General features: G+C 45.4%; 2 protein-coding genes across 6 annotated transcripts in view; one reads left to right on the forward strand and one right to left on the reverse strand.

Annotated features, from left to right (window-relative positions):
• Positions 1-25,990, reverse strand: part of LOC139545034 (syntaxin-binding protein 1-like) — a 44,480-nt gene that overhangs the window by 16,814 nt on the left and 1,676 nt on the right. For 2 of the 5 annotated variants that reach the window (XM_071352385.1, XM_071352384.1), the window contains exons 1-6: positions 8,683-8,806; positions 5,118-5,167; positions 3,681-3,762; positions 1,465-1,541; positions 1,176-1,254; positions 826-929 (exon numbers count right to left, since the gene is read on the reverse strand). In XM_071352385.1, coding sequence (XP_071208486.1) covers positions 826-929; positions 1,176-1,254; positions 1,465-1,541; positions 3,681-3,762; positions 5,118-5,167; positions 8,683-8,719 — 429 coding nt within the window. In that variant the 5' untranslated portion in view covers positions 8,720-8,806. Of the gene's footprint in view, positions 1-825; positions 930-1,175; positions 1,255-1,464; positions 1,542-3,680; positions 3,763-5,117; positions 5,168-8,682; positions 8,807-10,752; positions 10,885-25,990 lie in introns of those variants that run through there. The other 3 variants (XM_071352388.1, XM_071352386.1, XM_071352387.1) reach the window with 2 other exon arrangements.
• Positions 15,567-25,990, forward strand: part of LOC139545033 (protein Niban 2-like) — a 35,832-nt gene continuing 25,408 nt past the window's right edge. The window contains exon 1 of the mRNA XM_071352383.1: positions 15,567-15,806. Within this exon, the coding sequence (XP_071208484.1) occupies positions 15,752-15,806 (55 nt within the window). The 5' untranslated portion in view covers positions 15,567-15,751. The remainder of the gene's footprint in view (positions 15,807-25,990) is intronic.

Below are 25,990 nucleotides of genomic sequence, written 5' to 3' on the forward strand. Positions count from 1 at the left end.
ACTGGGAATTTGGTGGAAATTAACAGAATTTTGCAACCCTATCCAGTGGGCATGCAGGGTCGGTCGTGCAGGTGGCACAGTAGCAGTGTGTGAGATTAAGTCAAACAGTGTGTGTGTGTGTGGGGGGGGGGGGGGATAATATAATCCTCTTTCATTACACTGAGTGCTGCCCAAATGACTGACAACACAGTACAGTGCTGTAGGAGCAGATGCGACATCTTTCAGTATTTTCATAGGAGGGATTTCCAAAATGCACCATTATGACATCAATTACAGTTTATTTCCAATCTGAAAATTCCTATTTCTGCTCCTCCATCCTTTCCCATTTCCTCTACTTGCCCCATAATGTCAGGCAGGCTCTCTTTCCCCACGCACCACCACCACTGTCACTGGCACCTCCACATGGTTGAGCCCATCTGTTGATCGCCCCTTTGGTGTGCAAACAACTTCCCCTTGTCACACAACCCTCCACCACCCCCCCCATTGGCTACTGGCCAGTACGTTTCTACATCAGCCAATGAGGTGAGGGATTAGAGCCGGGCCAGAAGGGAGGGAGGCCTCCCTTCTAGCCACTCCGCTCTGCTCTGGAACATTCCATCAGGAGAGAGAGGAGAGGAGACAACCCCAGCTCATTCAGCAATCCCTCCTCCCCTTCTCTTCGTTTATTCCTCCCCCTCTCCAATTGTGCTTTCTCCTCCTTCTCCCCTCCGTCTTTCTCTCCCTCTCCAGACAGACAAACAGAAGGGCAGGCAGACAGACAGACAGAAGGTCAGACAGACAGACAGAAGGTCAGACAGACAGACAGAAGGTCAGACAAGTTCTGACCTGAGACTCATAGGGCAGAAAGGCGATGTGGATCTCAGTCAAGGTCTTCATGGCTTTGGACGCGCGGGATTTTGTCAACAAATTAAACAATGAATCCGGGATTGCTGTGAGGGAGGGGGGAGTGACAAAAAATATGAATTAAAAGATGAAAGAAAAAGGGAAATAGAAATCAATATACTCTACTGTGGAAGGTTGAGTGTTGGTATGGTGTCAAAGAGGAGTTGACTGCCGTTTCATCTGCTAGTCCGTTCCCAGTACACCAGCAGGCGGTCAGACTGCTCCATACTCTAATTGACATATACAGCGGGCGATGGCCCGTCGTCGTCCCGTGTCTCTCTAATATTACTCACTGTCAGTGAAGAAGACGTGAGCTCCTCTGTATCTGGGCGACCGAGGGTCTCTGAAGTCATCTATGAGTGCCTCCACAGTCTGGGGAGAAGGAACGGTTGGCAACATCATTAGAATCTTACCAAAGAAAGCAAAACGTCTGTGGTCCTGTGTGGCTTAGATGGTAAAGCATGGTGTTTCCAACTCCAGAGCTGTGGGTTTCATAACCACTGGAGCCACCCATATGTTAATGTGTGAATGTACTACAGTAAAATGCTTTGGATGAAAGCATCCACCAAATGGCTCCCATACCTCATCATTGGGAGTTATTAAGTAGATGGCCTCCATGCTAGGGAGAGGCTCCCGTTTCTTGCCGATATCTTCAACAACTGGTCAGGAGAGGACAGAAAAGCACAGTCATTCAGTTAGTCAATTGAAGGTGCTACACCTAAAATGTATCCCCCACATCCAATTTCTCCGTAACATAGCAGAGACTCGCACTTGAGCCTTTAACTTTTTGTTTTGGTCCACCAGCCTCAAACAGCTGTAAAAAAAATGTTTTGTTAATTTCACAGCGATTTAGATGGTACAATGATTCCCAACACTATTCAGTGCTTGTTTTCTCACATAAACTGAAATTGAGCGAACAGTAAATAATTTTTGCAACCAGGAAATGACATTGGCCACTAGATAAGACGGCCACAAATTCAAAGCAACTTTCCGGTGGGAGAAATCAATAAGAGAATATCACAGCCAATCTCTGGCGGGTAAATAACACTGTGAAAAGCTATCATTCCATTATTACTGCAGATATATTATTGACATTTTCTGAAATAACAATGCAAAAAAAAAAAAACACCTTTAAGTGATGCTGAACAGGAAGTGTGTATACAGTGGGGAGAACAAGTATTTGATACACTGCCGATTTTGCAGGTTTTCCTACTTACAAAGCATGTAGAGGTCTGTCATTTTTATCATAGGTACACATCAACTGTGAGAGACGGAATCTAAAACAAAAATCCAGAAAATCACATTGTATGATTTTTAAGTAATTACTTTGCATTTTATTGCGTGACATAAGTATTTGATCACCTACCAACCAGTAAGAATTCCGGCTCTCACAGACCTGTTCGTTTTTCTTTTAGAAGCCCTCCTGTTCTCCACTCATTACCTGTATTAACTGCACCTGTTTGAACTTGTTACCTGTATAAAAGACACCTGTACACACACTCAATCAAACAGACTCCAATCTCTCCACAATGGCCAAGACCAGAGAGCTGTGTAAGGACATCAGGGATAAAATTGTAGACCTGCACAAGGCTGGGATGGGCTACAGGACAATAGGCAAGCAGCTTGGTGAGAAGGCAACAACTGTTGGCGCAATTATTAGAAAATGGAAGAAGTTGAAGATGACGGTCAACCACCCTCGGTCTGGGGCTCCATGCAAGATCTCACCTCGTGGGGCATCAATGATCATAAGGAAGGTGAGGGATCAGCCCAGAACTACACGGCAGGACCTGGTCAATGACCTGAAGAGAGCTGGGACCACAGTCTCAAAGAAAACCATTAGTAACACACTACGCCGTCATGGATTGAAATCCTGCAGCGCACGCAAGGTCCCCCTGCTCAAGCCAGCGCATGTCCAGGCCCGTCTGAAGTTTGCCAATGACCATCTGGATGATCCAGAGGAGGAATGGGAGAAGGTCATGTGGTCTGATGAGACAAAAATAGAGCTTTTTGGTCTAAACTCCACTCGCCGTGTTTGGAGGAAGAAGAAGGCTGAGTACAACCCCAAGAACACCCTCCCAACCGTGAAGCATGGAGGTGGAAACATAATTCTTTGGGGATGCTTTTCTGCAAAGGGGACAGGACGACTGCACCGTATTGAGGGGAGGATGGATGGGGCCATGTATTGCGAGATCTTGGCCAAAAACCTCCTTCCCTCAGTAAGAGCATTGAAGATGGGTCGTGGCTGGATCTTCCAGCATGACAACGACCCGAAACACACAGCCAGGGCAACTAAGGAGTGGCTCCGTAAGAAGCATCTCAAGGTCCTGGAGTGGCCTAGCCAGTCTCCAGACCTGAACCCAATAGAAAATCTTTGGAGGGAGCTGAACGTCCGTATTGCCCAGCGACAGCCCCGAAACCTGAAGGATCTGGAGAAGGTATGTATGGAGGAGTGGGCCAAAATCCCTGCTGCAGTGTGTGCAAACCTGGTCAATAACTACAGGAAACGTATGATCTTTGTAATTGCAAACAAAGGTTTCTGTACCAAATATTAAGTTCTGCTTTTCTGATGTATCAAATACTTATGTCATGCAATAAAATGCAAATTAATTACTTAAAAATCATACAATGTGATTTTCTGGATTTTTGTTTTAGATTCCGTCTCTCACAGTTGAAGTGTACCTATGATAAAAATGACAGACCTCTACATGCTTTGTAAGTAGGAAAACCTTCAAAATCGGCAGTGTATCAAATACTTGTTCTCCCCACTGTATGTGGGACATTGACAGAGTGGTACTCACTGGTGATGCCCTCTGACATGATATCTGTCATCTTACAGCAGGATGACATCATCCTCATGCTCAGCTTGTCTACGACCAGCACCTGAGGAAGGGCAGGGAGGACACAGGTCACAGTATGTCAAGGGCTCTAGTCAAAAGCAGTACGCTCTATAGAGAATAGGGTGCCATTTGGGCGCAGACCAGCGCTATCATGTACTATCAGAGAGTCATTCATAACCAAGACCCAGTTATTCATAACCAAGACGCAGTCATTAATAACCAAGACGCAGTCATTCATAACCAAGACGCAGTCATTCATAACCAAGACGCAGTCATTCATAACCAAGACGCAGTCATTCATAACCAAGACGCAGTCATTCATAACCAAGACGCAGTCATTCATAACCAAGACGCAGTGATTTATAACCAAGACGCAGTCATTCATAACCAAGACGCAGTGATTTATAACCAAGACGCAGTCATTCATAACCAAGACGCAGTCATTCATAACCAAGACGCAGTCATTCATAACCAAGACGCAGTCATTCATAACCAAGACACAGTGATTTATAACCATTGATATGGAGTGCCTTCAGAAAGTATTAATTTATACCGAACAAAAATATAAACGCAACATGTAGTGTTGGTCCCATGTTTCATGAGCTGAAATAAAAGATCCCAGAAATTGCCCATACCCACAAAAAGCTTATTTATTTAAAATGTTGAGCACAAATTTGTTTACATCCCTGTTAATAAGCATTTCTCCTTTACCAAGATAATCCATACACCTAACAGGTGTGGCATATCAAGCTGATTAAACAGCATGATCATTACACAGGTGCACCTTGTGCTGGGGAAAATAAAAGGCCACTCTAAAATGTGCAGCTTTGTCACACAACACAATACCACAGATGTCTCAAGTTTTGAGGGAGCGTACAATTGGCATCCTGACTGCAGGAATGTCCACCAGAGCTGTTGCCAGAGAATTGAATGTTATTTTCTCTACCATAAGCTGCCTCCAACGTCATTTTAGAGAATTTGGCAGTATTTGTATTTATTATGGATCCCCATAATACATACGTCCAACCAGCTTACAACCGCAGACCACGTTTAACCATGCCAGCCCAGGACCTCCACATCTGGCTTCTTCACCTGCTGAGGTGTATTTCTGTCTGTAATAAATCCCTTTTGTGGGAAAACCACATTCTGATTGGCTGGGCCTGGCTTCCCAGTGGATCCATGGGTGGGCCTGGGAGGGCATAGGCCCACCCGATTGGGAGCCAGACCCACCCTTGCCCAGTCATGTGACACCCATAGATTAGGGCCTAATTTACTTATTTCAATTGACCGATATCCTTATATTAACTGTAACTCAGTAAAATCTTTGAAATTGTTGCATGTTGCGTTTATATTTTTGTTCAGTTTCCTTTCTGAAGGCACTGTAAAAGCTGCCCATACCTTCCATTCTCCTTTCTTGTGTACCTTCTTGATGACATCATTCATAATCTCTGTAAAGGGAGAAATCATTGATTAGCACACTTCAGTTTGCACAGAATACTTTTTTTGTGATAAAAGCATCGTAGGCTATTTCCCCTTGTCATAGACAGTAAATGCCATAACAATAATGAGGCTAAATACAGGGGGTACCGGCACTGAGTCAATTTACTAATGTAAATAGTCCTGGTGGCTATTTGATTAATTGTTCAGCAGTCTTACGGCTTGGGGGTAGAAGCTGTTAAGGAGCCTTAGGTGTGGTAGCAGAGAGAACAGTCTATAACTTGGGGGACTGGAGACTGACAAATTTCTGGGCCTTCCTCTGACACTGCCTAGAATATACAGAACCAGTCAAAGGTTTGGACACACATACTCATTCAAGGGTTTTTCTTTTTTTTATTACTATTTTCTAAATTGTAGAACAATAGGGAAGACATCAAAACTATGAAATAACACATATGGAATCATGTAGTAACCCCCCCCAAAAAATATATATTTGAGATTCTTAAAAAGTAGCCACCCTTTGCCTTGATGACAGCTTTGCACACTTTTGGCATTCTCTCAACCAGCTTCATGAGGTAGTCACCTGGAATGCATTTCAATTAACTGGTGTGCCTTGTTAAAAGTTAATTTGTTTAATTTCTTTCTTTCTTAATGTGTTCGAGCCAATCAGTTGTGTTGTGATAAAGGTAGAGGTGGTATACAGAAGATAGCCCTATTTGGTAAAAGACCAAGTCCATATTATGGCAAGAACAGCTCAAATAAGCAAAGAGAAATGACAGTCCATCATTACTTTAAGACATGAAGCTCAATCAATCCGGAAAATGTAAAGAACTTTGAAAGTTCTTCAAGTACAGTCGCAAAAACATGAAGCGCTATGATGAAACTAGCTCTCATGAGGACTGCTACAGGAAGACCCAGAGTTACCTCTGCTGCAGAGAGGATCAATTCACTCGAGTTACCAGCCTCAGAAATTTTTGCCCAAATAAATGCTTCACAGAGTTCAAGTAACAGACACATCTCGAAATCAACTGTTCAGAGGAGACCACGTGAATCAGGCCTTCATGGTCGAATTGCTGCAAAGAAACCACTACTAAAAGGCCACCAATAAGAAAAAGAGACTTGCTTGGGCCAAGAAACACAAGCAATTGACATTAGACCGATGGAAATATGTCCTTTGGTCTGATGAGTCCAAATTTGAGATTTTTGGATCCAACCGCCATGTACAGTATTTGTGAGATGCAGAGTAGGTGAACGGATGATCTCCGCATGTGTGGTTCCTACCGTGAAGCATGGAGGAGAAGGTGTGATGGTGTGGGGGTGCTTTGCTGGTGACATTGTCAGTGATTTATTTAGAATTCAAGGCACACTTAACCAGCATCACTACCACAGTATTCTGCAGCGATACGCCATCCCATCTGGTTTGCGCTTAGTAGGACTATCATTTGTTTTTCAACAGGACAAATTACCCAACACACTTCCAGGCTGTGTAAGGGCTATTTGACCAAGAAGGAGAGTGATGGAGTGCTGCATCAGATGACCTGGCCTCCACAATCACCCGACCTCAACCCAATTGAGATGGTTTTGCATGAGTTAGTCCACAGAGTGAAGGAAAAGCAGCCAACAAGTGCTCAGCATATGTGGGAACTCCTTCAACACTATTGGAAAGCATTCCAGGTGAAGCTGGTTGAGAGAATGCCAAGAGTGTGCAAAGCTGTTATCAAGGCAAAGGGTGGCTACTTTGAAGAATTTAAAATATAAAATGTATTTTGATTTGTTAAACACTTTTTTGTTTACTATATGATTCCATATGTTATTTCATAGTTTTGACATCTTCACTATTATTTTACAATGTAGAAAATAGCAAAAAAAAAGATTAAATCTTAATGAATAGGTTCTAAAACTTTTGACTGGTACTGTAGGTCCTGGATGGCAGGAAGCTTGGCCCCAGTGATGTACTGGGCCGTACGCACTATCCTCTGTAACACCTTGCGGTCAGATGCCAAGCAGTTGCCATACCAAGCGGTGATGCAGCCAGTCAAGATGCTCTCAATGGTGCAGCTGTATAACTTTTTGAGGACCTGAGGGCCCATGCCATATCTTTTCAGGCTCCTGAGTGGGAAGAGCCAGTGTTGTGCCTTCTTCACGACTGTGTTAGTGTGTGTGTGGACCATGTTAATTCCTTAGTGATGGGGACACTGAGGAACTTGAAGCTCTCGACCCTCTCCACTACAGCCACCGATGTGGATGGGGACGTGCTCTGCCATCTGTTTCCTGTAGTGCACAATCAGTTTCTTTGTTTTGCTGATGTTGAGGGTAGTAGAGGGAGGGGGTATGAGCTTCAAATATATAATTAAAAAGCTGTCCTATCTATCTACTGGAGTGAGTCAGTGAGAGGGACACATAGCAATCACAAGGCTTAATCTCTTTCAATCCTCTTACGCCACAGAACTGGGCTGCTATTTCTGGGCTCTTTCTGTCCCACAGGATGTGACGTAACAACGCCCATGACAATATATCCTACAAACCAAAAGCTTACCAAAAAACAGAAATAGGCCTATGCTTCATTGGAGCTAGGCATACAAACATTTCGCTACACCCGCAATAACATCTTCTAAATATGTGTATGCGACCAATAACATTTGATTTGATTTTGATTTGATTTTCAAACAATGTGGTTTTGAACATGGGTTGAGGGTTATAGAGGCAACCTGTCCGTCTATCATTGAATGAATTCACTATCCAATTAACCAACAGGTTTAGCTAGGGGTAATTGCCCCAATGCCCCATGAACATGTCAGTCAGCGACAACACAAACTCACAAGAAGCATTGGAATGAAAGATGATGTCTACCTCTCAAATGGTTCCCTATTCCCTGTATAGTGCACTACTTTTGACCAGGGACAATATGGGCACATATGACTCTGGTCAAGTGCACTATATAGGGAATAGGGTGCCATTTGGGACACATTCCATTACGCTTCTCCTGTCTGCCTGAGCCAGACAACCACAACGATTGTGTCTCAGGAGGTTAACAGAAGAGCCAAGACCACCAACCTGCCAGTCTGTAACCTACTAGCAGACAGGATAAAATAAGCTGTGGGTCAGTGTACATCCTTGCAAAGATATAATTGACTTTTGATACATTCTTTGCATTGGTGTCTCAATTGACTTTCAATTAGTGTGCTATCCAGTAGAGAAATATAATAAATGGAACCACCAGATGAAATAGGAAAGATAGGAGAACTGAGCGCCTTTACGCACGTTGTGCAATCGTATCGGATGCAGGACGCACTAGATTTTTACTTTCAATATGTCTACTTCTCGAGAAGTTTTTGGCAAAAGAATGTACTTAAATAATGTTTGATTTACAAATAGATATATAAATAAAATAGTAATTCAAACAAATTAAAATAGCCTAAATTACTTTTAGAATAGCCTACTGTCAAAAATGAAAAACCTCCACGCAGTACACAGTGCTAGCCTACATAACGGTGGTTGATCGTTAAATGCAAATAAATATTCTTACTTTCTCCCACAATGGCTTTTAGTCCGAGCGGTGCCATGGTGATGCCTCTGTAGTGAACACGTCTCTAAATCCCCCGCTCTCGCTCCCTTAACCCGACCTCAGCTAATACAGCGATGTAGCATACTGTAGACCTAATCCTTTACGCCTCCGCCTTGCCTGTAGGCTACTGTACAACCATGTCGATTTCGGCTGTCATACCTAATGATTACATAGCCTAACTTTTAAATTAACACAAATATGTTTGGCTTTCTGCAGAGTATTAATTATCAAGTTAAAGTTACTGTATTTTACATTAGGGTTAGAATAAAGTAACGTTTTTAGGCAAATTACTTCAGATTTTAATTTTGTTGTGTCAGGAGCCTAATAAAAAATAATGATTAAACATTTATATTTTATATTTTCAGCGCAAGTGCAATACATAATTCAATGTATAAACATTGACTACATTATCAAACTACCTAGAGATGTCCACGGGGGGGCAGTAACGTCTAGGTAAACAAAGGTCTTGGTCTCATTTTGTGCGCGTGGCATTCAAACAGGTATGGGCACAGATTATCCATTATGTTGACCAGATACTCAAGTGGCCACTCTAACAATGAAAATAAATGTATTCAAAAATGGAAAGTAGTCGGGAGAAGGCAAGATCAGGTGGGACCATTCTAGCTAATGAGAGGGCAGATACTCGTTAAGAACAGGCACAAAGTTGCCGGGATGTCACGTGTCCTACTTATATCAGTACACTCGAAACAAGCTAAGGAATACGAAATGTATATTTGATCAAATAATCCTCGCGTAGCAAATCAGCCATTACATATTCTGTTGACCAAATTCGACACTGAAGACCTCCATACAAAAACTCTTCACTTGGTGAGCTTCTTTTTTTTAAACGCCACCTGCTGGAGAAGGGTCCTGTTGGGGTCCTGTTGGGTCCTGTTATCCCTTTCCCTTCGCCTCTTCCTCTCTTGTATGGGTAACCAAAGATTTTCTATTATATTTACAAGATAGTCAAATGACCACTCTAAAAATGAAAAATGTGTCCTCAAAGATGGAATGCAGGTGAAATCAGGTGGGACCCAGTAGAGGCTGCTGAGGGGAGGATAGATCATATTAATTGCTTGAACGGAGCGAATGGAATGGCTTCTATTCCATTCTATTATACCATTCCATCTAGTCCGCTCCAGCCATTACCAGGAGCCCGTTCTCCCCGATTTAGGTGCCACCAACCTCCTGTGGTGGGACCATACTAGCCAATGAGAGGGCAGGTATGCGTGTGAACAACCTGGTTAAAGCGTCGGGCCAGTAACCGAAAGGTTGCTAGATAGAATCCCCGAGCTAACAAGGTAAAAATCTATCATTCTGCCCCTGAACAAGGCTGTTAAACATTTACATTTTACATTTAAGTCATTTAGCAGACGCTCTTATCCAGAGCGACTTACAAATTGGTGCATTCACCTTATGATATCCAGTGGAACAGCCACTTTACAATAGTGCATCTAACTCTTTTAAGGGGGAGGGGGGGGTTAGAAGGATTACTTTATCCTATCCTAGGTATTCCACTGTTCCTAGGCCGACATTGTAAATAAGAATTTGTTCTTTACTGACTTGCCTGGTTAAATAAAATAAAAATAAGATAGAGGACTTATCTTTGTATCTGTGCCATTATATTGCCTGTGACAGCATCTCCATTTTAAAGCAGTACATTTTCTTCTTCATTGGCTGATTGCACCTAACTCATAGGAATCCCCACCCAGTTGACTACTTTAAAATGGTGGAAGCGCTCAATGGCAATGTCCATACTAAAATGGGTAATATCCATGATGAGTCCTCTATCTCTATGAAAAAACAGACAACTCTGATGTAAAGTCGTTTTTTTTCAAAGTTGCTAAAATGCCACGTGTGTCCACTTAGTCAGTGCATTCATAACAACCTAACCATTACAGGGAATGACAAACAGCTAGCTAGTCGTAGCTAGCTTCAGGGCAAAAATGTTGCAAAGGAGGTGCGATGAAAGTGTAAGAATGGCGCTAAATTCAGACCTTCGTCTCCTGAATACAAACCAAGTAATCTTACCTTTAGGGTTTCTTGCTATTTTCAGAATCTTGAGGATCTCGAAATGTAGTCAGTGGCAATGGCGAGACTGAGAATACCCTGTCTGTCACAGGAAGTTGGTGGCACCTTAATTGGGGAGTACAAGCTCATAGTAATGACTGGAATGGAATTGATGGAATGGTATCAAACTCAAACACACGGGTGCCATGTTTTTGATAGCATTCCATTTACTCCATTCCAGCCATTATTATGAGCTATCCTCCTCTCAGCAGCCTCCTGTGCTTTTTGTCTTGTTGAGCTTTGACACAGAGTTTCTACCTGATAAGGTCAGGTTAGGTTATATTTGCTATTACGTGAGGGCCTATGTTCCCGAACCCCATACGGTGCTTTAGATGCCAAGGATTCTGACATGTTGTAGTAGTGTGTAGAAGGGAAATCCCATGATGTGAGAAATGCACAGGAGAGCATAGTCAGAGGGAGTGTACAGTTGGGATAGAGAAAGCACTGTGTGTCCCATGCAGATGGGGGTCCAAAATCCCTGTGAGAGAGAGACAGGTTGAGATTGCCAGAGTTCAAGTGGGGCAGAAAGTTTCCTATGCTGAGACAGTGATGAGTAGAGGATAGCCCAAAGGTGAGTGATTCGACTGGGAGCCCCCCAGTGAGAAAGCCACATGAAGAAGAAGAACCTGACTATTATGCAACTTCTATTTGATCAAATAAGCCTCACATAGAAAATTAGCAATTCAATTTTTGGTGACCAAATTTGACACACAAAATTCCTCAATTATTTTTGTGAACAGATTTTGGGCGTAGTAACACCTCTCCCTTCGCCTCTTCCTCTCTGGGTTAACTGCATAGGTGGAGTGTCTGAAAGTGGGCGTTGTGAAGTAACGGGTCCGCCCAATTAGCTGTTAGGTTTCCATACACCCACTTCGTGATGATCCTCCCACTTATTTCGCAACGCACACTTTCAGACACACTCCACCTATCTATCCACTTATCCATGACTCCCATTGAAAAATATTGAAACAGCGTCCTTCCTCCCTACCTTATTTGAAAAAGGCCCACGCCAATTTTGTGAAGACCTGAAAAGTAGGTACATCTCATCTGTATATGTCCTGTTTATCAAAGTGTTGGAAAAAGTTGTCAATAATCAACTGACTGGCTTTCTTGATGTCTATAGTATTCTCTCTGGTATGCAATCTGGTTTCCGCTCAGGTTATGGATGTGTCACTGCAAACTTAAAGGTCCTCAATGATGTCACCGTTGCCCTTGATTCTAAGCAATGTTGTGCTGCTATTTATATTGACTTGTCCAAAGCTTTTGATACGGTAGACCATTCCATTTTTGTGGGCCAGCTAAGGAGTATGGGTGTCTCTAAGGGGTCTTTGGCCTGGTTTGCTAACTACCTCTCTCAAAGAGTGCAGTGTATAAAGTCAGAAAATCTGCTGTCTCAGCCACTGCCTGTCACCAAGGGAGTACCCCAAGGCTTCATCCTAGGCCCCACGCACTTCTCAATTTACATCAACAACATAGCTCAGGCAGTAGGAAGCTCTCTCATCCATTTATATGCAGATGATACAGTCTTATACTCAGCTGGCCCCTCCCCGGATTTTGTGTTAAATGCTCTACAACAAAGCTTTATTAGTGTCCAACAATCTTTCTCTACCCTTAACCTTGTTCTGAACACCTCCAAAACAATGGTCATGTGGTTTGGTAAGAATGCCTCTCTCCCCAGAGGTGTGATTACTACCTCTGAGGGTTTAGAGCTTGAGGTAGTCATCTCCTACAAGTACTTGGGAGTATGGCTAGACAGTACACTGTCCTTCTCTCAGAACATATCAAAGCTGCAGGCTAAAGTTAAATCTAGACTTGTTTTCCTCTATCGTAATCGCTCCTCTTTCACCCCAGCTGCCAAACTAACCCTGATTCAGATGACCATCCTACCCATGCTAGATTACGGAGACATAATTTATAGATCGGCAGGTAAGGGTGCTTTCGAACGGCTAGATGTTCTTCACCATTCGGCCATCAGATTTGCCACCAATGCTCCTTATAGGACACATCATAGCCTGGTTCCTCTCTAGGTTTCTTCCTAGGTTTTGGCCTTTCTAGGGAGTTTTTCCTAGCCACCGTGCTTCTACACCTGCATTGCTTGCTGTTTGGGGTTTTAGGCTGGGTTTCTGTACAGCACTTCGAGATATTAGCTGATGTACGAAGGGCTATATAAAATAAACTTGATTTGATTTGATCACTGTACTCTATACTCCTCTGTAAACTGTTCATCTCTGTATCCTCGTTGCAAGACCCACTGGTTGATGCTTATTTATAAAAACCTCTTAGGCCTCACTCCCCCATATCTGAGATATCTACTGCAGCCCTCATCCTCCACATACAACACCCGTTCTGCTAGTCACATTCTGTTAAAGGTCCACAAAGCACACACATCCCTGAGTCGCTCGTCTTTTCAGTTCGCTGCAGCTAGCGACTGGAAGGAGCTGCAACAAACACTCAAACTGGAAAGTTTTATCTCAATCTCTTCATTCAAAGACTCAATCATGGACACTCTTACTGACAGTTGTGGCTGCTTTGCATGATGTATTGTTGTCTCTACCTTCTTGCCCGTTGTGCTGTTGTCTGTGCCCAATAATGTTTGTACCATGTTTTGTGCTGCTACCACGTTGTGTTGCTATCATGTTGTTGTCATGTTGTGTTTCTACCATGCTGTGTTGTCATGTGTTGCTGCCTTGGTATGTTGTTGTCTTAGGTCTCTATTTGTGTAGTGTTGTCTCTCTTGTCATGATGTGTGTTTTGTCCTATATTTATATATAAATATAGTTATTTTTTTAATCCCGTCCACGCACGAGGCCTTTTGGTAGGTCGTCATTGTAAATAAGAATTTATTATTAACTGACTTGCCTAGTTAAATAAAGGTTGAATAAAAATAAATAAAAAGTATAAATCCAAATAGTTTTACTCATTAACTACAGTGTTGTGTGTGTGCTTATATATGTCCTATTTCAAGTAGGCAATTATACACGTGTGTGAATTGTAAATGTGTTTTTTTGTATATCCCATCTCCCCCTACAGGGCCACGGTCAGCCATTGAGGAAATTCTATTAAACTGTCCCGAGCACCTGGGTAGGCGTGTTTTGCAGCGGGTGAAAGTTGATCGCATTTGTTTTGGAACTGAGTTGCCTCCGGGGCCTGAGCCATGTGCCCTATTCAAACCCATAGCAAAGTTGTCTCAAAACAAAAGCGACGTAATTAAGCACGTGGAGTTATGTAGCAGTCTGTGTTTTAACATGAAAAAGTGATTGCTTTTGATAAACACGCTTTATATGCCTGCTCAATAAAAACAAGTTAGACAATTCAAGCATAGCCTATATTTAATGGAAAAGATAATTAACCGGCTATTTGGCAGGCTAACTCCAAAAATGTCGCGTTCAAGAAAAATAGAAACTCGGAAATCTCCGACTTCCGAGTGTTCAAGATAACTGGGAACACGGAAAAATCGAGCTCCGACCTAGAAAAAATATATTTTAAACTGTTATCCAACTCGGAATTCCAAGTCGGGACGTCGGGCCTCTTTCGAAAGCTCCCACTTTCCGACCTGAAGACCACTGACGTCATATTTTGACCTCTTATTTGTCCGAGTTCCCAGTTGTCTTGAAAGCACAATTTCCCTGACTGAAACGACTGAGCCGAGAGTTGAGGACCAATGAAATCATATTCCCTCCCTCTTGCAAAGATTGCGTCATCACCCCCTTCATTTGAAGGTGACTGATTAAATATTGTATTAATCAAATGTTTGTTTTTGTATTTAAAAAAGTGTAGGATTAATGTTAATTACACATTTAGTAATGCATTTCACATAATGTAACACTTTTGTAAGAGGCTCAGCGTAATCGAATCCACCCATTATCAACGCCTAACCTGGAGCAATTAGCGTTAAGTGCCTTGCTCAAGGGCACATCGACCGATTGTTCACCTTGTCGGCTCGGGGATTCGAACTACCGACCTTTTCGTTAGTGGCCCAATCTAACCGCTAGGCTAAATTTGAGGTCATTTCTATTGTAGCGTAATAACTAAGCACAGCAGTTTGGCTTATAGTTCAAACGTAGTTTAATTTCATTCAAGCACTTTACATATCGTAAAATTACTATGGAAACTCTTTAGGCTCCCTCTTCCAGCTACAAATTCTGGAATAGTCGCGAGGCAAAAGTAAACAGACCATAGCGCGATCTCTTGACGCGCCCTTGATAGTAACGAATTGGCTTTACCAATCATACTTCTGTCGAAGCCACACCTTTGCTTGCCTAAAGAAATTAGATTGAGGGAGTTTGATTAAGTGTAGTAGGCTTTTCCAGTAACGTGAACAGGAAAAATCGGCGAGCGAGGAGCGCCCATCTCAAATCGAACAGCAGCGTATGCGGTACTGCTCGTCATGTCTACAAGGCAGCAAGATGCATCGTTCAGAAATATAAATCTATTTTCCAAAAATATAGGCCTGTGTTTGCATTTTCAAACTAGTTTTAATTGGAAAGGATAAAGCCATTTTATCTAAATAAAAATCTTCCGCATGTGAAAACAGAATCCTACCAATGATTTACATAATGTTATACTGACGTTACTCATTACTCCACGTGCTTAACCTAGCCATCACGCCCGGAAGGCAGCACCGTTCCAAAACGAATGGAATCAACGCTAACCCGGTTCACCCGGGGCATTAATCAAATCCCCTCACTGGCATATGAACTCACATTGAGGGTGTGTCTCCCTTACTCAATGCGAAATAATAGACGGCAGCCTTGTGCTCAGCTCAACTCTGCTCTTTCCCGCTCGCACTCCAATCTCACTAATCACATTATGTTGGCGGTTTAGGTAAGGGTGAGAAGGGGGCACCAGAGTTCAAATCTGTTGCTGTGTTCACTTGTTTCTGTGTTGGTAGATTTGTGTGTTCTATTTGCCTTTGAAACGAACGGGAGAGTTGTCATTGGATTAAGTTGTATTTGTCGCTATGGGAGACGTGATTTCGAGCCACCTGGATGAGGGCAAACGGGAGATCATTACAGGTGAGTGGGTGGGTGGGTTGGGATTACACACACTGATGCGTTACTGTGGTAAAAGCGAAATTGCATTTGTCGCTGTGGGAGACGTGATTTCGAGGCACCTGGATGAGGGCAAGCAGGAGATCCTTACAGGTGAGTGGGTGGGTTGGGATTTTGTCAATGTTTGCCCTTACCACAGTAACGCATCAGTGTGTGTGTGTGTAGGCGACGGATCATAAATGGGTGAATAAGAACTAAAACTGAACAGTAGCCTTCAACGTCAATGTTGCCAACAATTGAATGTAGCACTGAAGGGAAACACTGTAGTTCCCTGGGGTGCCCTCATGAAGAGCCAAAGGTAGCCTACACCACGTTCGTTTCTGTCATCTAGGAACTAATTCCATCCATTCAATTTCCAGCCCAGTTCCCACAATTTAGTATTACCACATATAGCCTATTCATAGTCCTGAACAGAACGTTATTGGGGTAAAACACAGCGGCATGGTTTAGGGAGGGGGGAAGTTGTTACTTTTTTTCAAAAACTTTTTTGTTGTATTTGTCACATGCTTTGTAAACAACAGGTGTGGACCAACAGTTAGTATTACGTGCCATTCCCAACAATGCAGAGAGAGAGGAAATAATACAGTAAAACGTGTAACAATAACATGGCTATATACAAGGAGTACCAGTACTGAGTGGATGTGCAGGGGTATGAGGTAATAACATGGCTATATACAAGGAGTACCAGTACTGAGTGGATGTGCAGGGGTATGAGGTAATAACATGGCTATATACAAGGAGTACCAGTACTGAGTGGATGTGCAGGGGTACGAGGTAATTGAGGTAGATATGTACATATAACTAGAGATAAAGTGACAATGATAAACCGTAGCAGCAGTGTATTTGATGAGTCAAAAAAGTTAGTTAAATAGTTAACCAATAGCTATCTGCACTAACTATTTAGTGCACCTTCTACCTAAGGGTAGAAGCTGTTCAGTGTCCTGTTGGTTTGAGACTTGGTGCATCGGTACCATATGCCATGCGGTAGCAGAGATAAAGGTCTATGACTTGGGTGGCTGGAATCTTTGACACTTTTTAGGGCCTTCCTATGACACTGCCTGGTATAGAAGTCCTGGATGGCAGGGACCTCTGCCCCAGTGATGTACTGGGCCATACGCACTACCCCCTGTAACGCCTTGCGGTCGGATGCCAAGCAGTTGCCATGCCAAGTGGCGACGCAGCCAGTCAGAATGCACTTAATGGTGCAGCTGTAGAACTTTTTGAGAATCTGATTGCCCATGACACATCTTTTCAGGCTCCTGAGGGGGAAGAGATGTTGTGCCTTCTTCATTACTGTGTTGGTGTGTGTGGACCATGATGGATCCTTAGTGAGGTGGCCACTGAGGAACTTGAAGATCTCTACCCGCTCCACCTTTTTATTTTATTTTTTTGACTGTAAATGAATGATTCTTTAGCTGTGCGAAAACCATAGGCCAGGCTGTGGCCAGGATGAGCATAAGAACTGAGTTTTATCTGACTGTCTGATTAGGCTCTTGTGCAGCAGGGGGGGGGGAGTATATAATATTGCGGTATTATTTTTGAAACAATGTTATAGCAATAATGTTTTGTTGTTGATAAGCAGCGTTATCTAGTGCTAGTCGGCTGTACCGGCACAAACTCTGGTATTTTTCATCCTATAGCTTGTTCCACATCTTTTCTTTAAAATTGACAGCAAAACATGTTTTCAGTACTTTTTTATTTCCCTGACTGAAACTCATTTTTTTTTCATGCTCTCTCTCTGCAGCAGACATATAGTGAGCAATAAGTTCGGGACATCAAATTGCAATAAATATAGAATCAAGAGAATTGCAATAAATATTGTATCGGCATCTAATTATCGTGAGGTCCCTGGCAATTCCCCTCCCTACTATATAGTGCACTATAAAGGCGATAGGGTGCCATTTTAGGACACAGGCCTGGATCTAGTGTTTTTGTGCATGCGCTGTCAGCTCATTTTGTTCTTCAACTTCTTCCCTCTGTTCTTGAGAGCTGTTGCTGTCTTCCCTCACATGGCCCCTCATGCCCAGTCAGCAGCACCTTCCCTGCCTTCCTCCCCCTCACCACTCTGACAGAGAGACACTCCATCAGCCCACAGTCCTAACTACATGAAGAAAGAACCCTCACCCATCCTCGCACTGCAGAGAGAACACACACAAACCCATCTGAACATCACGTTTCCCCCACTCATGCTCCAGACCTCTAGGACACGGTGGAGTTGGGGATTATGAGATTGGTCTTGTCAACTCTGAGGCCCATGATACTGTATGCTAGTTTTCACACAACATGAGGCTGACAAGTTTATTTTTGATTCTGCTGAAGTTTGGGAACAGCGTCAACAGACACAAGGTCGGAGAGTTGGCTGCTTCGTCAGAAGTTCTCAGTTGAACCAGACGTTCCTTCACCGAACATGAGTTGCAGGGAAGTTTATTCAAGTGTATCCTGAAAGGCAGTTGAGGCCAGTTGAACAGGGACTGTATTATCTGCCAGTTCAGCTCCTTCATGCTGTCTACTAAGCATAATGGACTGAGATGAATAAATGTTTTCCTTTGCTCAAGAGGTCCACTGGTTCCTCTCACCATGTGATCATGCCTCACTTCAAAACAACAGAGTAACTCAAAGGACAGTGTTGGGAGTATGTCAGCTGTGTCATGCCGCCAAACCAACCACTCGCACCTCACTGATTCTCTGTAGTGTTTATTAAGTCTGCCAAAGTCATACAGAGTGCTCTGTGTGTTACCTTGTTACAATGATAATAGTCGGGATAAACACTGCCGGTCTGTTCGTCTCATTTCATCAGGATATCTATTCTTGTGTCATGTTTGAGATGAGTGGCACGTCTGTGTGACTCAATCAAGTGATGTGCACACGTACAAACACTTATCTTGTGGTTTGTACTCCTCATGCCTGTCACAAGCTCTCAAAAGTGACTCTTTTCCACACTCCCCACATATGACAAATTTGATTGTCACACTGTCATTGAGTGAATGGTTTGCTCAGCCAACTTGATTGTCCTAATAACTGCTGTAGACTACATTGAGACCCAGGCCCCCTCTCTCTCCCGCTCCCTGGTTGAGCTTTTCATCAGAAACAGTTCAAACATCGCTAACCCTTTAATGGGACCATAACCATTGAACTCATTTCCAGGTTTTGTTCAGTTAGTAGCACTGTGATGAAGACACTGGACTTTCTCTTTCCTCCCTGACTGAGCTTTCTTATTTATGGTTACATTCCACAGAGACTTCCAAGTTGGCCAGCTGGCCAGGCCCACCACTGCCAAGACATTCCTCAGACTCATCTTATTTCTGTCCAGTATTACCACCTCTGGCTATTCGAACCTTACAGACCACTCAATGCTTAATTGAACAACATTTATTGACTTCTCTGTTTTATTCTTACACTTAATTTTACTGCAGAAAAGTTGGTGCATTAGACTCGCTACATAAAGGAGGTGAACTACGTGAGACTGAATAGCTGTCAGAATCTGTGGGAGAGTTGAGTTCAGGGAAATTCCATGATAACAGAAATGCGCTGAGACTCATTTTTTAAATTTAGCACTTAAAATGTATGCCAATCAAAGACCATTGATTTTCAAAGTTAAACAATACAACACTCTGCACAAGGACTACTTTTAACAATTTATACAGAATTTGACAAACACACTTATTGGAAGAACCCCCCAGAAATCAAAGCCTTTGCTTATTCCACATTTTTAGGATAGACAATGGTGAAACATTTAAATATGCCTTAATATATATATATATATATTTTTTTTTAAATGACACTTCATTTGACATGCTAGTGTTGAACTTCGCTTGTTGGTGCTCATGGGTCCTTTCAGATGGAAATGACCTTGAGAAACCATCTCTGGTGACTGGATGGATTTGGGCTACCTGGGAGTGGTGCAGCAATGTGCAGTTTTGTACTCTGTTGTCAGTCAGGATGTTTGTTCAGGATGGTTTGTGAGTCACTACACTAACAGTGATGCAGCTATGAATGGCTGCCCTAAAAGTCTCTGCTCGATCCACTCTGGAGGCAGTGGGAGCACAAAGGATGGAGTGGAAATGTAAGAGTTGCACCTGTTAGATGTTATGGAAGGTCTGTTTCAAGGCCATGGGGAGTGGCTCATGGTGGACTGTACTGTTCTCCTGTCTCTCCTACATGTTAATAATAGTGGACAACCCATGTTGGTGATCTGCCGCCTGTTATCCCTCCCCATGACTTAGTTCCTGAGCATCATTCTTTAGTCTAGTTACGGAGCTGTGAGGGGAACGGCACCCCCGTACCTTCAGGCTCTGATCAGGCCCTACACCCAAACAAGGGCACTGCGTTCATCCACCTCTGGCCTGCTCGCCTCCCTACCTCTGAGGAAGTACAGTTCCCGCTCAGCCCAGTCAAAACTGTTCGCTGCTCTGGCACCCCAATGGTGGAACAAACTCCCTCACGACGCCAGGTCAGCGGAGTCAATCACCACCTTCCGGAGACACCTGAAACCCCACCTCTTTAAGGAATACCTAGGATAGGATAAAGTAATCCTTCTAACCCCCCCCCCCCCTTAAAAGAGTTAGATGCACTATTGTAAAGTGGTTGTTCCACTGGATATCATAAGGTGAATGCACCAATTTGTAAGTCGCTCTGAATAAGAGCGTCTGCTAAATGACTTAAATGTAAAATGTAAATGTAGTTCATAGAAATGGAATCAGCCATTAGATCCATTGAGTGATTATGTTTCTATGGTCCTATGACTCAAGTCCCCCCAGACTCTTTGACTGACTGCCTTTTGGCTTTACCAGAGGCTTCAGTTACAGTAGTCTTTAGAAAGCTAATCTGATCTGAGGCGATCTCTCATCATTCCCCCCCAACCACCTCTACTCTCTTCCAGTAAAATAAACATTTCATAACTGCAATGCAGAACAGATGGGATCAGAGGAAGATGATCTCTGCTCCAGTTATAATTACAACTGTTGAACATTAGACTATTTCCTGTAGAAGTGCTGTATCAAAAATATATATTTAGCCAATTTTGTAATTTATAGTTTGACGTATGTACTGTAGATCACTGACCTATTCACCCTTGTTTGTAAGCACTCTGGTATACTGAATAATTGTATAATTGTATCTCCAGAGTGTGGATAATGATGGTTTTCAGCTGTCCTGAAGGGTTATGGGTTGGTTTGTGGTATTAGAATATGATTGGTCCACAGAGCAGTAGATGGGAGAACCCAAGCCGTGGTTTGCGTCCCAAATGGCACCCTGTTCCCTATATAATGCACTATGTTGACCAGAGTAAAAGTAGTGTGCTATTTAGGGAATAGAGTGCCATCTGGAACGCAGGTGCTGTTCTGTCCCCTTACGCCTGACCTGGTTCCAGCTATCCCTCCTGACTCTCTCTCTGGAAGAGGGTGAACCACTGAGCCTGAGTCTCCCTCTACCCTGCCAGCAGGCCATTCCTCCCTACGCTACGTTTACAGTCTCCCTCTACCCTGCCAGCAGGCCATTCCTCCCTACGCTACGTTTACAGTCTCCCTCTACCCTGCCAGCAGGTCATTCCTCCCTACGCTACGTTTACAGTCTCCCTCTACCCTGCCAGCAGACCATTCCTCCCTATGCTACGTTTACAGTCTCCCTCTACCCTGCCAGCAGGCCATTCCTCCCTACGCTACGTTTACAGTCTCCCTCTACCCTGCCAGCAGACCATTCCTCCCTACGCTACGTTTACAGTCTCCCTCTACCCTGCCAGCAGGCCATTCCTCCCTACGCTACGTTTACAGTCTCCCTCTACCCTGCCAGCAGACCATTCCTCCCTACGCTACGTTTACAGTCTCCCTCTACCCTGCCAGCAGACCATTCCTCCCTACGCTACGTTTACAGTCTCCCTCTACCCTGCCAGCAGACCATTCCTCCCTATGCTACGTTTACAGTCTCCCTCTACCCTGCCAGCAGGCCATTCCTCCCTACGCTACGTTTACAGTCTCCCTCTACCCTGCCAGCAGACCATTCCTCCCTACGCTACGTTTACAGTCTCCCTCTACCCTGCCAGCAGACCATTCCTCCCTACGCTACGTTTACAGTCTCCCTCTATCCTGCCAGCAGACCATTCCTCCCTATGCTACGTTTACAGTCTCCCTCTACCCTGCCAGCAGACCATTCCTCCCTACGCTACGTTTACAGTCTCCCTCTACCCTGCCAGCAGACCATTCCTCCCTACGCTACGTTTACAGTCTCCCTCTACCCTGCCAGCAGGCCATTCCTCCCTACGCTACGTTTACAGTCTCCCTCTACCCTGCCAGCAGACCATTCCTCCCTACGCTACGTTTACAGTCTCCCTCTACCCTGCCAGCAGACCATTCCTCCCTACGCTACGTTTACAGTCTCCCTCTATCCTGCCAGCAGGCCATTCCTCCCTACGCTACGTTTACAGTCTCCCTCTACCCTGCCAGCAGACCATTCCTCCCTACGCTACGTTTACAGTCTCCCTCTACCCTGCCAGCAGACCATTCCTCCCTATGCTACGTTTACAGTCTCCCTCTACCCTGCCAGCAGACCATTCCTCCCTACGCTACGTTTACAGTCTCCCTCTACCCTGCCAGCAGACCATTCCTCCCTACGCTACGTTTACAGTCTCCCTCTACCCTGCCAGCAGGCCATTCCTCCCTACGCTACGTTTACAGTCTCCCTCTACCCTGCCAGCAGACCATTCCTCCCTACGCTACGTTTACAGTCTCCCTCTACCCTGCCAGCAGACCATTCCTCCCTACGCTACGTTTACAGTCTCCCTCTACCCTGCCAGCAGACCATTCCTCCCTATGCTACGTTTACAGTCTCCCTCTACCCTGCCAGCAAACCATTCCTCCCTACGCTACGTTTAGTCTCCCTCTACCCTGCCAGCAGACCATTCCTCCCTATGCTACGTTTACAGTCTCCCTCTACCCTGCCAGTAGACCATTCCTCCCTACGCTACGTTTACAGTCTCCCTCTACCCTGCCAGCAGACCATTCCTCCCTACGCTACGTTTACAGTCTCCCTCTACCCTGCCAGCAGACCATTCCTCCCTACGCTACGTTTACAGTCTCCCTCTACCCTGCCAGCAGACCATTCCTCCCTACGCTACGTTTATAGTCTCCCTCTACCCTGCCAGCAGGCCATTCCTCCCTACGCTACGTTTACAGTCTCCCTCTACCCTGCCAGCAGACCATTCCTCCCTACGCTACGTTTACAATCTCCCTCTACCCTGCCAGCAGACCATTCCTCCCTACGCTACGTTTACAGTCTCCCTCTACCCTGCCAGCAGACCATTCCTCCCTACGCTACGTTTACAGTCTCCCTCTACCCTGCCAGCAGACCATTCCTCCCTACGCTACGTTTACAGTCTCCCTCTACCCTGCCAGCAGGCCATTCCTCCCTACGCTACGTTTACAGTCTCCCTCTACCCTGCCAGCAGGCCATTCCTCCCTACGCTACGTTTACAGTCTCCCTCTACCCTGCCAGCAGACCATTCCTCCCTACGCTACGTTTACAGTCTCCTTCTACCCTGCCAGCAGGCCATTCCTCCCTACGCTACGTTTACGGTCTCCCTCTACCCTGCCAGCAGACCATTCCTCGCTACGTTTACAGTCTCCCTCTACCCTGCCAGCAGGCCATTCCTCCCTATGCTACGTTTACAGTCTCCCTCTACCCTGCCAGCAGGCCATTCCTCCCTACGCTACGTTTACAGTCTCCCTCTACCCTGCCAGCAGGCCATTCCTCCCTACGCTACGTTTACAGTCTCCCTCTACCCTGCCAGCAGGCCATTCCTCCCTATGCTACGTTTACAGTCTCCCTCTATCCTGCCAGCAGGCCATTCCTCCCTACGCTACGTTTACAGTCTCCCTCTACCCTGCCAGCAGGCCATTCCTCCCTACGCTACGTTTACAGTCTCCCTCTACCCTGCCAGCAGGCCATTCCTCCCTATGCTACGTTTACAGTCTCCCTCTACCCTGCCAGCAGACCATTCCTCCCTATGCTACGTTTACAGTCTCCCTCTACCCTGCCAGCAGGCCATTCCTCCCTACGCTACGTTTACAGTCTCCCTCTAACCTGCCAGCAGACCATTCCTCCCTACGCTACGTTTACAGTCTCCCTCTACCCTGCCAGCAGACCATTCCTCCCTACGCTACGTTTACAGTCTCCCTCTACCCTGCCAGCAGACCATTCCTCCCTACGCTACGTTTACAGTCTCCCTCTACCCTGCCAGCAGGCCATTCCTCCCTACGCTACGTTTACAGTCTCCCTCTACCCTGCCAGCAGGCCATTCCTCCCTACGCTACGTTTACAGTCTCCCTCTACCCTGCCAGCAGACCATTCCTCCCTACGCTACGTTTACAGTCTCCCTCTACCCTGCCAGCAGACCATTCCTCCCTACGCTACGTTTACAGTCTCCCTCTACCCTGCCAGCAGACCATTCCTCCCTACGCTACGTTTACAGTCTCCCTCTACCCTGCCAGCAGACCATTCCTCCCTACGCTACGTTTACAGTCTCCCTCTACCCTGCCAGCAGACCATTCCTCCCTACGCTACGTTTACGGTCTCCCTCTACCCTGCCAGCAGACCATTCCTCCCTACGCTACGTTTACAGTCTCCCTCTACCCTGCCAGCAGACCATTCCTCCCTACGCTACGTTTACAGTCTCCCTCTACCCTGCCAGCAGGCCATTCCTCCCTACGCTACGTTTACAGTCTCCCTCTACCCTGCCAGCAGACCATTCCTCCCTACGCTACGTTTACAGTCTCCCTCTACCCTGCCAGCAGGCCATTCCTCCCTACGCTACGTTTACGGTCTCCCTCTACCCTGCCAGCAGACCATTCCTCGCTACGTTTACGGTCTCCCTCTACCCTGCCAGCAGGCCATTCCTCCCTATGCTACGTTTACAGTCTCCCTCTACCCTGCCAGCAGACCATTCCTCCCTATGCTACGTTTACAGTCTCCCTCTACCCTGCCAGCAGACCATTCCTCCCTACGCTACGTTTACAGTCTCCCTCTACCCTGCCAGCAGGCCATTCCTCCCTACGCTACGTTTACGGTCTCCCTCTACCCTGCCAGCAGACCATTCCTCGCTACGTTTACGGTCTCCCTCTACCCTGCCAGCAGGCCATTCCTCCCTATGCTACGTTTACAGTCTCCCTCTACCCTGCCAGCAGGTCATTCCTCCCTACGCTACGTTTACAGTCTCCCTCTACCCTGCCAGCAGACCATTCCTCCCTATGCTACGTTTACAGTCTCCCTCTACCCTGCCAGCAGACCATTCCTCCCTACGCTACGTTTACAGTCTCCCTCTACCCTGCCAGCAGGCCATTCCTCCCTACGCTACGTTTACAGTCTCCCTCTACCCTGCCAGCAGGCCATTCCTCCCTACGCTACGTTTACAGTCTCCCTCTACCCTGCCAGCAGACCATTCCTCCCTACGCTACGTTTACAGTCTCCCTCTACCCTGCCAGCAGGCCATTCCTCCCTACGCTACGTTTACAGTCTCCCTCTACCCTGCCAGCAGACCATTCCTCCCTACGCTACGTTTACAGTCTCCCTCTACCCTGCCAGCAGGCCATTCCTCCCTATGCTACGTTTACAGTCTCCCTCTACCCTGCCAGCAGACCATTCCTCCCTACGCTACGTTTACAGTCTCCCTCTACCCTGCCAGCAGACCATTCCTCCCTACGCTACGTTTACAGTCTCCCTCTACCCTGCCAGCAGACCATTCCTCCCTATGCTACGTTTACAGTCTCCCTCTACCCTGCCAGCAGACCATTCCTCCCTATGCTACGTTTACAGTCTCCCTCTACCCTGCCAGCAGACCATTCCTCCCTATGCTACGTTTACAGTCTCCCTCTACCCTGCCAGCAGACCATTCCTCCCTACGCTACGTTTACAGTCTCCCTCTACCCTGCCAGCAGACCATTCCTCCCTATGCTACGTTTACAGTCTCCCTCTACCCTGCCAGCAGACCATTCCTCCCTATGCTACGTTTACAGTCTCCCTCTACCCTGCCAGCAGACCATTCCTCCCTACGCTACGTTTACAGTCTCCCTCTACCCTGCCAGCAGACCATTCCTCCCTACGCTACGTTTACAGTCTCCCTCTACCCTGCCAGCAGACCATTCCTCCCTACGCTACGTTTA

The sequence above is a fragment of the Salvelinus alpinus genome, chromosome 19 (assembly GCF_045679555.1).
Source record: "Salvelinus alpinus chromosome 19, SLU_Salpinus.1, whole genome shotgun sequence".
Classification (NCBI taxonomy): domain Eukaryota; kingdom Metazoa; phylum Chordata; class Actinopteri; order Salmoniformes; family Salmonidae; genus Salvelinus; species Salvelinus alpinus.